We start from the raw sequence: 14,626 nt of genomic DNA on the forward strand, positions 1-14,626 counted from the left end.
TTACAAAGGGATATTGATAGACTTGGTGAATGGGCTAAATTGTGGCAGATGGATTACAATCCAAGCAAGTGCGAGGTTATTCATTTTGGACCAAAAAATAATAGATCAGGGTACTTTTTGGAAGTTAAATACAGTTTAAATAAAGAGCCTTGGGGGCTCAGGTGCCTAGATCTTTAAAATGTCACGTACAGGGGCGGAAAATAATCAAGAAAGTTAATAGAACGCTGCCCTTTGTTGATTGGAGTACAAGGACACAGAAGATATGCTGCAGCTATACAAAACCCTGGTTAGACCCCACTTGGAGAACTGTGAGCAGATCTGGGCACCACATCTTAGGAAGGATATATTGGCCTTGGAGGGACTACAGTGTAGGTAACAAGAATGATATCTGAGTTTACTTACGAGCAGAGATTGTACAAATTAGACCAGCTTTCTCTAGAATTTAGAAGGTTAAGGGGTTATCTGATCGCAGTCTTCAAAAGATTAACAGGAAAAGACAGCATTTGATTTGATTTGATTTATTGTCACATGTATTAGTATACAGTGAAAAAGTATTGTTTCTTGTGCGCTATACAGACAAAGCATACTGTACACAGAGAAGGAGAGAGTGCAGAATATAGTGTTACAGTTATAGCTAGGGTGTAGAGAAAGGTCAACTTAATGCGAGGTAGGTCTATTCAAAAGTCTAATGGCAGCAGGGAAGAAGCTGTTCTTGAGTCAACTGGTACGTGACCTCAGACTTTTGCATCTTTTTCCTGACAGAAGAAAGTGGAAGAGAGAATGTCCGGGTGCTTGGGGTCCTTAATTATGCTGGCTGCTTTGCCGAGGCAGCGGGAAGTGTAGACAGACAAATACAGACGTAAAGATAAATTATTTCCACTGGTTGGAGATTCTAGACCTAGGGAGAATAATCAAAAAATTAGGGCCAGACCATTCAGGAGAGATGTTAGGAAGCATTTCTACACACAAAGGGTGGGAGAGGTTTAGAATTCTCTTCCATAAACGGCAGTTGATGCGAGATAGTTGCTATTCTTAGATCTGAGATAGATAAATTTTTGTTAAGCAAAGGTATCAAAGGATATTGGCCAAAGGCAGGTATATGAAGTTAGGCCACAGATCAGCATGATCTCATTAAATGGTGGAGCAGTCTCGAGGGGCTGAATTGTCTACTCCTGTTCTGATATTTCTTCAGGTCTCTCTGTTTATCCATCCTCTAAAATTGTCCCATTTGGTATATATTACCTTTCCTCATTCTTATATTCTCATTCCATACATCTTTGCGTCAAATTCAATCTGCTATGTATATGCCCATTTTACTCGTCTGCATCCTTCTGGTCTGTTAATATCTTGATCATTGTTTACTACATTTCTAAGCTTCATGTCACTTGCGGATTTTGAAATGATCCATGACCAAGTCCAGGTCATTAATATACACCAGAAGAGCAATAGTCCTCATACTGACAGCTGGGGAAAACTTCTGTATACTCTGTCCAGTCTGGAAAACAACTGTTCACCATGACTCTTAGCTTTCTCTTCATTAATTAGTTGGTGTACACTGCCATTGCCCCTTTAATCTCATGGGTTTAATTTGGTTTTTAAGTCTTGTGCTTCTAACACATTAACCAGGAACAGAAAGTTTTTATTTTTAATACAGATGTCACACAGGTGCCATCTCTGGGATTTTGGGACTTGGTCGCCACATGAGACTAAATATGGCTACTCCCTGTACCTTTGTGCACTAATACACCACAGCAGCAGAACACAGATTATCTAATTTAGATGTTCTGAAAGGGCCTGGTCTCAAGACCATTGAAGTGGCAAGCTACGTGGAGAGGTCCAGCTGTCTATAGTTATGTTTGAGTCATTGTCATGAATCAGTAGCTTAGAGATCAATGCGGGGAAGTTTATTCAAACCCTTGAGAGTTCAGGATTGTAACCTGTGAGGAGGAAGGAGTTTATAGTGTCATCCAAAACAAATGTCACAGCTGTAAGCACAGAGAAAAGTCATAAGCCAGCTTAGAACAAGATCATTGTGCCTGTTCCTTCCACAGTTTAAGTCTGTTTACCTCAGCCAAAGATTCTCCCAGCACAATGCACAGTATTTATAACCTACATTGGATTTTCCATGTGACGTTGTTTTCTTATAAATACTTATGCTAAATTTCTCTATAATAAACTGCTCTTTTCGCTATTTTCGTGCAGCTACAATCCGTGACTCCCCTACTTATTGTTCCTTCATCCAATGTGGTCCTAGGTAATTATATTTGTTTTAGAAAAAGGATAACATCTGCAGGGTTCAAGGAAAAAGCCAGAGAATGGGACTAAAATAGATAGCTTCTTCGAATAGCTGGCAATGACAAGATGAGACAAGTAGCCTCCTTCTGTGCTGTGTGATTCTCTGGCTCAGATCCATAAGAACATACATTTTTCTTCTTGTTTGCCATTTGCTCCCCTATCGTACCCTCCTTCCCAGACACTTAGAGATCCCAGCAGGGGGCTGAATCTGGGCTGCTGACTGGTTGTCAGTACTGCTCCTGGTTCTCCCAATGGATCGGTGCTTTTCCGCATTAGTCCTTTTCATGCTTTTCAGTAATGTATCAGTGCCTCACAGCACCCACCATTAGTGGCCCTTTGAGAGAGCACTGACAGGGCTCCTGATGCATGGTGTCCCATGTTACCTCAGCAAGTCACATGCTCAGCCACGCTACTTCCACCACAGGAATCCAACACAGCAATTCCAAACATGATTTTTATCGATTTTTGAATTTTGTTGTAATGAACAAAAGAAAATCATACTTCCTGAAGCTTTTGAGTAATGTTGTTTACTGAAATTGATTATTGGCAGGAAGTTGCTCTGCTGCCAGGGGGATGTTGACAATAATGCAGATTTCCCAGTATTATTGACTTACAAGAACCTTGTTTACAAAACAGTAAAGGACCCAGGTGCACAAAGAGCAATTTCGTTAGAGAGAAGAAGGTGATTTAATAGAGGCATACAAAAGATGATCAGAGGATTAGATAGGGTGGATAGTGAGAGCCTTTTTCCTCGGATGGTGATGGCGAGCACGAGGGGACATAGCTTTAAATTGAGGGGTGAGAGATACAGGACAGATGTTAGAGGTAGGTTATTTACTCAGAGAGTAGGAAGGGCATGGAATGCCCTGCCTGCAGCAGTAGTGGACTCGTCAACATTAAGAGCATTCAAATGGTTATTGGATAAACATATGGATGATATTGGAATAGTGTAGATTAGAGGGGCTTTAGATTGGTTCCACTGGTTGGCGCAACATCGAGGACTGAAGGGCCTGTACTGCGCTGTAATGTTCTATGTTCTATAAAAAGATAATCAAGAAATACTGGGATTGATATAGTGCCATTCACGATTTCAGGCTGTCTCAAAGGGCCTTACAGGCATTAAAATCCTTTTTAGGTGGAACCACTGTTGTAACAACAGGTGAGTGCACTGGTTATGATTAAGGTAGGTCTGTGTAGACTGACTTTTAATGATGCTTCTTTCAATAAAATGTCTTCTGAACAAAACATCTCCAAACTCTGTGGCCTGAGCCTCGGCACCTCCCTCTGCAACTGGATCCTGAACTTCCTAATCCACAGACCACAATCAGTAAGGATAGGCAACAACATCTCCTCCGCGATCATCCTCAACACTGGTGCCCCACAAGGCTGTGTTCTCAGCCCCCTACTATACTCCTTATACACCTATGACTGTGCGGCCAAATTCCCCTCCAATTCGATTTTCAAGTTTGCTGACGACACCACCGTAGTGGGTCGGATCTCAAACAATGACGAGACAGAGTACAGGAATGAGATAGAGAATCTGGTGAACTGGTGCGGCAACAATAATCTCTCCCTCAATGTCAACAAAATGAAAGAGATTGTCATTGACTTCAGGAAGCACAGTAAGGGCATCTGAATGCTTGTCCTGGGTTGACTTTCTCTGATGACCTCGGATATGGGTTCAGCTGAGATTTCTGGGGTAGAGGATGTGCTCTCGCTGACCTCTTGCTCAAAACAGGCATAGAATGCATTGAGCTCATCACTGAGGGGTGCATTGGTGCCAGTGATTTTACATGCCTTCATCTTGTAGCCTGTTAGGTCTTGCGGACCTTGCCATAGTTGGTGGGAGTCCGTGTGGCTAGCCTGGGACTCTAGCTTGGTCCGGTACTGTCTTTTGGCATCTTTGATAGATCTCTGTAAATCGTATCTGGCTTTCTTGTATAGGTCAGGGTCGCCTCACTTGAACGCCATAGACCTGGACTTCAACAAGCAGTGGATATCCCTGTTTATCCATGGTTTCCGGTTGGGAAACACGCGGATTTGCTTCTTTGGCACGCAGTCTTCTACACACTTACTAATGAAGTCAGTTACTGTAGTGGCATACTCATTCAGATAATTCGCTGACTTTTTAAACATTGACAAGTCCATCGTCTCAAAGTAGTCCCATAGGAGATCATCCGATTCCTCAGACCAACATTGCACGGCTTTCTTTATTGGATTCTCCTGTTTCTGTTTTTGCTTGTTTATCTCAGCCATAGCATGGTGCTATGGAAGAAATGCATGCCTCAATCGAAACCACTGAAACAGATTAACTGGTCATTTATCTTAGTGACTGGCCAGAATATTCCGCTCTTTTTCATGGCCAGCACCATGGCAGGTAGGAGTGGAAAATATTGCAAAACGGCCAAAAATCGGTTTTGCGTTGTCATCCAGGTACGTTGGTGTGTAACCAGAACAACGTGTTTCACAACGGTAAACACGCAGCATGCACCTGGTGACCTGCACTTCCCTCGTCCCCTGTGTCCCCTCGTAACTGACCTTTCAACTAAGGTTCCTATCCACCCTGTCTATGCTCCTCATAATCTTGAACACCTTGATCAGGTCGCCCCTCAAATTGTACATTGTCTTGAGAGGAATATATCAGGCTCATATTGTTCTGATCCTTTGAAGGATTATGAAGCCTTGTTGAGATAAGATGCTAACTGAAGGAGGCATCCCGGCATCAGACGTCAGGAGGTGCTGCCTCTTCAAGTGTTTCTCCAGCATCCCAGTCACAGCAGCAGCCGACAAGAGGCAGGAACTGTGGCATGATCCTGGGTGGGCTCGTAGCCTTCAACCTGACAAGCCTCCTCAAGGAGATCCATTTCAAGCAATGGAACAACATATTCTGTGGAGCATCGATGGGGAATCAGAGAATTCACACTTGGGATGACCCACTGTTGTGAATCAGAAATGACTCGCTCATCTCTGGCGCATTCTTCCAAATCACCCTGTTATCAGACACTGTCAGTTAGGGATCCTGGACTGCATTTATCCTCACCTTCATATGGATGCAAACCATCTGAGCGTGACTTGCTAGCCAGACTTTAAAATGCCTCTTTAACACAGACATTGTGCCCTAGGGCCAGTCCTGGTCCTGGCAAAGTCCAAAATACTCAGACACCATGAAAACCTCAACGGCACACATCAGTGCTAATAAAGAGATGCATCCTCACTCCTAATCCATTGCTTCCCTCCACATTGTCTAAAACAATGCTCAAAGGCTCCATTGCCTGCTAGAAATCATCATGTGGAATGAGCATCAGTGATCTCTGCGAGTGCTCCGGTCAGGGGACCCATCCTCATTTTGTGGCAAGAGCATCTTGTCCCATTGTGGACACAACTACCCTAAGCGTTGGAGATTTGAGTGCCAGGACTGTGTAAGTAGATGGAGTTAGGCCATTGATCAGTCATGATCCCATGGAATGACAGGGCAGGGGTGAGCGGCTAAAAGGCACACTCCTGTTCCTCGGACCTGCTGAGTGTTCCCAACATTTTCAATTATATGAGATGATGATACAAAATTCAAAATAACATTGCACTACAGGAGCTGAATTTGCGATTCGAGTGACCTGCATCCACACACGCCCACACAGCAGAAAGCTGCCGCAATATTTAATATTTCCTCTAATATTACCTCTCTTTATTCTAGCTTTGTGCCTCTGCAGGGTGCACAGCAGCAAGCATATGGTAATAGTGTGGATTTTCTTTAGCAGCAGCTTTGCTTTTTAATGAGGGAAAGAAAGCGGAGATCATTCTGTTGTGCACTTGCTTCACTTGCTGGGAGTTGGCTTCGATTGGCACAGGAACAAATCATTTCAAACTCTACATTCCGCTGTTGCAAAGGATTTTCTGTTACATTGACAGAATTACACCCAACAGTTAGATCAGCGAGCCTTGGGCTTTAGTGCATCTGTTTCAGAGATTTTAGAGTCACCACTAACACAACCAGCTACTCCTAAGATTACACATTCTTCTGTCAGTTAACCATCCTTCGTCCTGTCAAAGCATCTATTTCGTTTCCAGTTGACTGATAATGCTGCTAATCGCTATTGGTTTCAAAAGCAAAGATATTAACGGGCAGGGCAAAAGCTCCTATGTTTCCTGTTCATGTTTGTGATTGTGTAACTGGCAAAATAAATTCTGGGCCCTATTTTACCAGTTTGATTCTAAGTGTTGGGTGGACTTGAAACCGCAAGTGTTTCAGATCCGACTTTTAGACCCGTTCTCTGGCGCCCCCATACGCTCTCTGCCTGAAAAAATAGCAGCGATTCTGAATCGCGCTGCAGAAGCCTGTGGGTGGGGCTTATCGCGCCCGAAATGCTGCAGATCCAATCGGAGCCTTCAACTGCGCATGAGCAGTAAACAAAATAGAAAAACGCTCCCTGCCACATTGCTCCCGGGCCGGTTAATGCTTCCCCCGGCCCCCACAGACATTGCCCCACCCCCACAACATTAATGACCCCCTTCTCCCCCCACCCCCCGTCACCCAGACCGATCATGGCCCCCTTCCCCCCCACAATTAGAATCCTACATCAATGGCTTCATGAATTAGTGGGTTTCATATTTGAATCAATGCTGGATGAGAGGTGATGCTGAATCCTGTTAAGTTATGCTTCTCATACCACCTCCCTTACCTTCTGCCCTATCCCACCACACCTCAGTCGATTCTGGTTTGTGAAGCTGTAAAAATAATTTTTTCTTTTCCCACCACTATATTCCAATTGTATTTGATGCTTTTTTTTTTAAAGAGAATTAAGTTAGTTTTGCTATGACCATGACTGTTGCAAAAGACATTAGGGGACATTTTCCTTGGTCTGAACACAGGCACACTGCACCGCCTAGGCACAGAAATACTGCACTCATAAAATGAACCCATCTGATTTTTTCTTACACTATAATTGAGACTTTTCTTGGTTTGTGACTACGGGATCCAGTGGAAAGCCTCCCTTATTGTGTGAATATCATCAAGAAAGATTAATCACATCCATGTCTTGACTTCTATGAACCCTGTAAAAAAAACTGTTGTAACTTCAGTAAAAATGATGTCTGTGATAGGTGAACCTTGCCTGAGTATAATCAAGGACCCTGTGACATTTGAGATCATGTGTATGAACTGTAAGATACATATGGATGAGTTAGACCCTTCAAGTAGTTTGATCTCATTCTTTGATAATACCAACCCGGCCAGACTCCCAATGAAAGGAACGCATGTCTTGTTAAATTAATTTGATTCGCCTGGCCTCGATCATCATTCCTGGCAACACGGGCCAGCTGCTGATCACCTTCTGTGTGAAGAATTTGTTATCCAGCCTCTGTCTTAGCTTTGCCCTTCACAACCATGAACCTGTGCATCCTTGTCATGTTGCAACGACCTGTGAAACAAAGTTTATTTTCTCTAGCCCTTTTATGGATCCCGTATATCTCCATAATGTCCCCGTTGAGATATCTCTTCTCAAGCTGAAGAACATGACTGGTTTATTAAGTTGTTTTTCACAGTTCTTCACTCTAGCACTCGGAATCAGTCTTGTCACTCTCTATGATGCCTGTACGAAATAGGTGACCTCCTTTTATGAACCATAAGAAAGAGAGTGGAAAGGGGCCACGTGGCCTTTTGAGCCTGCTCTATCATTCAATAAGATCATGGCTGTCTGACTTGGCCTCAACCCCACTTTCTGCCCATTGCCCTTCTGAGATGATGATGAGAACTGTATGCAATAGTTCAGGTTCAGCATGACTTGTGCAGCTTCAGATTCAGCTCCAGAGATTTGGGCCTGGATATTTATCTTAGATGTCTCGGGCCAGGACAGTTGGTGGGATTTTGCGGGCCCGGGTGGGTCATGGGGGTTGCAGGCAGTGTGGAATGGGCCCGGGATCCCGGTTGGGGCTGTCCTCGTGTGTGGAACTTGGCTGTCGGTTTCTGCTCGGCGATTCTGCGTTGTCGTGTGTCGTGAGGGCCGTCAAGGAGAACGCTTGCCCGGGGATCGGAGGCTGAATGCCCTTGACTGCTGAAGTGTTCCCCAGAACAGACCGTTGTCCGCAGCAAACTACCCAGCCTTCAGGAGAACAGTGACCACGACACCACACAACCCTGCCACAGCAACCTCTGCAAGACGTGCCGGATCATCGACGCGGATGTCATCATCTCACGTGAGAACACCATCCACCAGGTACACGGTACATACCCATGAGACCCGGGCAACGTTGTCTACCTGATATGCTGCAGGAACAGATGTCCCGAGGCATGGTACATTGGCGAGACCATGCAGGCACTACGACAACGCATGAATGAACACTGCTCGACAATCACCAGGCAGGAATATTCCCTTCCAGTCAGGGAGCGCTTCGGCAGTCGGGGTTATTTGGCCTCTGATCTTCGGGTGGACGTTCTCCAGGGCGGTCTTCTGGACGCATGGCGGCGCGGAGTCGCCAAGCGGAGGCCGGGTTCTGCATGCATGGAGACGGCCTCGGCCGGGATCTTGGGTTCATGTCGTGCTGCGTGTGGCTCCCACGGCTTGCCTGGGCTTGCAGGGTCTTGCTAACTGTCCTGGCTAGAGACAATTCACACCTCTTTAACCGGTTAATAAACCTCTCTCCACTCACATTGTCTGTACCTGTAAAGACTTGATTACCTGTTAAGACTCGCATTCCAACCATTATCTTGCAATTGAGTTTGTGTCTATATATGCCGTTTGTGAACTGAATTCCTCACTCGCCTGATGAAGGAGCAGCGCTCCGAAAGCTTGTGCCTTTTGCTACCAAATAAACCTGTTGGACTTTAACCTGGTGTTGTGAAACTTCTTACTGTATTTATCTTAGACCATTGAAAGGGTGCAGAGGAGATTTACAAGGATGTTGCCTGGATTGGGGGGCATGCCTTATGAGGATAGGTTGAGGGAGCTTGGTCTCTTCTCCCTGGAGAGACGAAGGATGAGAGGTGACCTGATAGAGGTTTACAAGATGTTGAGAGGTCTGGATAGGGTAGACTCCCAGAGGCTATTTCCAAGGGCTGAAATGGTTGCTACGAGAGGACACAGGTTTAAGGTGCTGGGGGGTAGGTACAGAGGAGATGTCAGGGGTAAGTTTTTCACTCAGAGGGTGGTGGGTGAGTGGAATCGGCTGACGTCGGTGGTGGTGGAGGCAAACTCGTTGGGGTCTTTTAAGAGACTTCTGGATGAGTACATGGGATTTAATGGGATTGAGGGCTATAGATAGGCCTAGAGGTGGGGATGTGATCGGCGCAACCTGTGGGCCGAAGGGCCTGTTTGTGCTGTGGCTTTCTATGTTCTATGTTCTATGTTTCTATATGTTCTTATAAGACACAGGAGCAGAAGTAGGCCCTTCAGCCCATCAAGTCTCCACCATTCAATGAGATCATAACTGACCTGATATCATCTCAGTTCCACTCTTCCACCTTATCCCCATAACCCTTGATTCCCTTACTGATTTAAAAAAATCTATTTCAGCCTTGAACATACTTAGGAACCCAGCCTCTACAGCCCTCTGCGGCAAAGAATTCCACAGATTCACTCCCCTCTGAGAAGAAATTCCTCCTCATCTCTGTCTTAAATGGGTGACCCCTCACTCTGAGATTATGCTGTCTGGTTCTAGACTCTCCCACAAGGGGAAACAACCTCTCAGCATTTACCCTGTCAAGCCCCCTGAGAATCCGATGTGATCCAATAAGATTCCCTCTTATTCTTCTGAACTCCAGTGAGTACAGGCCCAACTTATTCAACCTCTCCTCATAAGAAAATCCCTCCATATCCGGGATCAACCGAGTGAACCTTCTCTGGGCTGCCTCCAATGCCAGTATATCTTTCCTGAGACAAGGGAACCAAAGCTGTTCACAGTATTCCAGGTGTGGTCTAACTAACGCCTTGTATAGTTCCATTCCCTTTGAAATAAAGGCCAACATTCCATTTGCCTTCTCTATTAGCGGCTGAAATTGCATGCTAGTTTTTTGTGATTTATGCACGAGGACCCCAAATCCCCCCGTGCTGCAGCTTTCTGCAGTCTTTCTCCAATTAAATAATATTCAGCTCCTTTATTCTCCCTATTAAAGTGCATAATTTCACATTTTTGTACATTATATTCCATCGGCTAAGTTTTTGCCCACTCATTTAACCTGTCTATATCCCCCTGTAGTCTCTGTGTCATCCTCACCACTTGCCTTCCCACCAATTTTAGTGCCATACATTCATTACCCTTGTCCAATTTATGAATATATGTTGAAAATAATTGCGGCCCCAGCACTAATCCCTGTGGCACTCCACGAGTTACAAATTGCCATCCAGAAAATGACCTTATCCCAACTCTTCTATCAGTTAGCCAATCCTCTATCCATGCTAATATACTACCCCCAACACCATTAGCTCTATCTCATCAAGTAGTCTTTTCTGTAGTACCTTATCGAACATTTTGAAAATCCAAGTATATTACATCTACTGGTTCCCCTTTATCTATCCCGCTCATTGCCAGCTCAAAGAATTCTAATAGATTTGTCAGGTATGTATGACTCTGCTTGATTATATTATGTATTTTTAAATGATCTGCTATTACATCCTTTATGATGTACTCTCATAGAACATAGAACATAGAACATAGAACATTACAGCGCAGAACAGGCCCTTCGGCCCACGATGTTGCACCGACCAGTTAAAAAAAAAAAACTGTGACCCTCCAACCTAAACCAATTTCTTTTCGTCCATGAACCTATCTACGGATCTCTTAAACGCCCCCAAACTAGGCGCATTTACTACTGATGCTGGCAGGGCATTCCAATCCCTCACCACCCTCTGGGTAAAGAACCTACCCCTGACATCGGTTCTATAACTACCCCCCCTCAATTTAAAGCCATGCCCCCTCGTGCTGGATTTCTCCATCAGAGGAAAAAGGCTATCACTATCCACCCTATCTAAACCTCTAATCATCTTATATGTTTCAATAAGATCCCCTCTTAGCCGCCGCCTTTCCAGCGAAAACAATCCCAAATCCCTCAGCCTCTCCTCATAGGATCTCCCCTCCATACCAGGCAACATCCTGGTAAACCTCCTCTGCACCCTCTCCAAAGCCTCCACATCCTTCCTGTAATGTGGGGACCAGAACTGCACACAGTACTCCAAGTGCGGCCGCACCAGAGTTGTGTACAGTTGCAACATAACGCTACGACTCCTAAATTCAATCCCCCTACCAATAAACGCCAAGACACCATATGCCTTCTTAACAACCTTATCTACTTGATTCCCAACTTTCAGGGATCTATGCACACATACACCTAGATCCCTCTGCTCCTCCACACTATTCAAAGTCCTCCCGTTAGCCCTATACTCAACACATCTGTTATTCCTACCAAAGTGAATTACCTCACACTTCTCCGCATTAAACTCCATCCGCCACCTCTCGGCCCAACTTTGCAACCTGTCTAAGTCTTCCTGCAAACTACGACACCCTTCCTCACTGTCTACCACACCACCGACTTTGGTGTCATCAGCAAATTTGCTAATCCACCCAACTATACCCTCATCCAGATCATTAATAAATATTACAAACAGCAGTGGCCCCAAAACAGATCCCTGAGGTACACCACTTGTAACCGCACTCCATGATGAATATTTACTATCAACCACCACCCTCTGTTTCCTATCCGCTAGCCAATTCCTGATCCAATTTCCTAGATCACCCCCAATCCCATACATCTGCATTTTCTGCAGAAGCCTACCATGGTGAACCTTATCAAACGCCTTACTAAAATCCATATATACCACGTCCACTGCCTTGCACTCTCATGACAGCTGTTAAGCTACCTGGCCTACAGTTAGCTGATTTCTTTTGTCTCCCTCCCTTTTTGAATAAGGTGTTATACTGGCAGTTTTCCAATCCTTTGGGACATTTCCAGAATATAAAGATTCTTGGAAGATTATTACCAATGCATCCACTATTTCTGTAGCTGCTTCCGTCAATATCCTTGGATGCAACTAATCAAGTCCAGGGGACTTATCAGCCTTTAGTCCTATTACTTTCCCTAGTACTTTTTCTCTGGTGATAGTTATTGTACTTATCTCCCCACCACCACCCACCCCCCCAACCCACTTTTGCCACTTGATTATTTAGAATTTTTGGAATGTTATTAGTATCTTCTACTGTGAAGACTGATGTAAAGTATTTATTTAACTCCTCTGCCATTTCCTGGTTCCCCATTATTATTTCCCCAGTCACTAAGGGGCCAATGTTCACTTTGACCTCTCTTCCTTATATATTTAAAGTCTTCACCATCTGTTTTTATATTACTTGCTAGTTTACAGTCATAATTTATCTTTTCCCTCTTTTCTTTGGTCATCCTTTGTTGGTTTTTTAGAACTTTCCCAATCCTTTGTCTTAGAGGATTGATACAGAGTTTACAGAGGATACTTTTGCAATCCTCTGGCTTCTGAATAACTTGGCAATAACTTCCAGCTTCCAGGAGTAAGGGAGAGGAAAGGGGCCAAAGACCCGTGTCTCCGGCTTACTACCCTGTCCCGTATGTCCACTGGACTTACAGAGCTTCTTCCAGGGGTACAAGATTTGAATCCCGATTAAAACAAGTGGAAGGTGTCTCATGACAACTTCAAACACATTGTCCTCTGATAGGGCTAGCTGAGGGTCCATTTGGAGGGAGACCTGGAGAAGATATTGCCATTTCGTGTGTCTTTTTCCTTTCAAGTCAGGTGCTGAGAGGAATACAGGTCTAAACTGATTAAATTATTTTTTTTCTTTAAAGCATCATCTGCATACCAATTAAGTCCCAGTTCCTGTTCTCACAGGTACTTTTACTTTTGACCCATGGTAGCCATTTGCTCCTTGATAGATAGGGTCATAGAGTCATAGAGGTTTACAGCATGGAAACAGGCCCTTCGGCCCAACTTGTCTATGCCGCACTTTTTTTTAAACCCCTAAGCTAGTCCCAATTGCCTGTATTTGGCCCATATCCCTCTATACCCATCTTATCCATGTAACTGTCTAAACGCTTTTTAAAAGACAAAATTGTACCCGCCTCTACTACTACCTCTGGCAGCTTGTTCCAGACAGTCACCACCCTCTGTGTGAAACAATTGCCCCTCTGGACCCTTTTTGTATTTCTCCCCTCTCCCCTTAAACCTGTGCCCTCTAGTTTTAGATTCCCCTACCCTTGGGAAAGATATTGACTATCCAGCTGATCTATGCCCCTCATTATTTTATAGACCACTATAAAATCACCCTTCAGCCTCCTACGCTCTAGAGAAAAAGTCCCAGTCTATCCAGCCTCTCCTTATAACTCAAACCATCAAGTCCCGGTAGCATCCTAGTAAATCTTTTCTGCACTCTTTCTAGTTTAATAATATCCTTTTTATGACAGGGTGACCAGAGCTGTACACAGTATTCCAAGTTTGGCCTTACCAATGTCTTGTGCAACTTCAACAAGACGTCCCAACATCTTGTTGTTATAGTTCATCATGATAGTTTCACGAAACATGACCCTAACTGTCATAAAATACTGAATAGATGGGAGGTCATCATAACCAGAATGATGAGTCAAGTCCCAGTTTAATCCCTGAGTTGGATCATCTCAGCTGGAGCTGATAGAAATGCTATAATTTGTTTCAATGTCTCTGAGTTTGGGCAGGAAACATGAGCGTAAGATTATTTGGAGGTGCCCGATATGGTGAAGACAGCATTGGGTTCTGCAATGATTTTAAAACCTGGTCAACATTTATTATCAAGGCCAATTGGCCAAGGCACCCAAGGGCTAATATTAATCTGTACAGCCCAAGAAGGAGCCAGCATTTTCAGAAAAGGATAGAAGGGCAGGATTGAGCAAAGCAGTTAGATTACACTATTGACTTTTCCCTCTCCTATGCCACTCGTCAGTGAAGATGGATGGGAAGCCAGCAGACTTACCTTTCTCTGGACTTGCAGGAGAGGAATTTCCTCAGGCATTGGAATGGATTGTGGTTTCGGCTTGGTGATGTTAAACTCCTTTGGCACTGTTACAGGCTGGCTCTCCTTTTTTTTGGAAATCTTATTAACCAGTAATTTGGACAAGTGATCAATGAGGTTGTTGATATCCGGTAGCCAACTTTAACAAAAAGACATAAGTGAGAGAACAAAGTAAATGGTGAACTCATAGAATCACATAATAGTTGAGCACAGAACTGTTCAGCCCATCAAATCTCTGCAGGCTCTTTCGAAGAGCCAATACCCTGGTTTAGAGCAGAAAACCACCCCAAGGTGCTCAGCCAATTAATCTATGATCGGAAATAGTGGGAGTAATATC

The 14,626-nt window shown here is 44.3% G+C and overlaps 1 protein-coding gene across 1 annotated transcript in view; it reads right to left on the minus strand.

The window, feature by feature from the left end:
- cfap99 (cilia and flagella associated protein 99) overlaps positions 1 to 14,626 on the minus strand; it is a 128,492-nt gene that overhangs the window by 86,862 nt on the left and 27,004 nt on the right. Inside the window, exon 5 of the mRNA XM_078213891.1 lies at positions 14,251 to 14,428. Coding sequence (XP_078070017.1) covers positions 14,251 to 14,428 — 178 coding nt within the window. The remainder of the gene's footprint in view (positions 1 to 14,250; positions 14,429 to 14,626) is intronic.

The sequence above is a fragment of the Mustelus asterias genome, chromosome 6 (assembly GCF_964213995.1).
Source record: "Mustelus asterias chromosome 6, sMusAst1.hap1.1, whole genome shotgun sequence".
In the NCBI taxonomy this organism is placed as follows: Eukaryota; Metazoa; Chordata; class Chondrichthyes; order Carcharhiniformes; family Triakidae; genus Mustelus; species Mustelus asterias.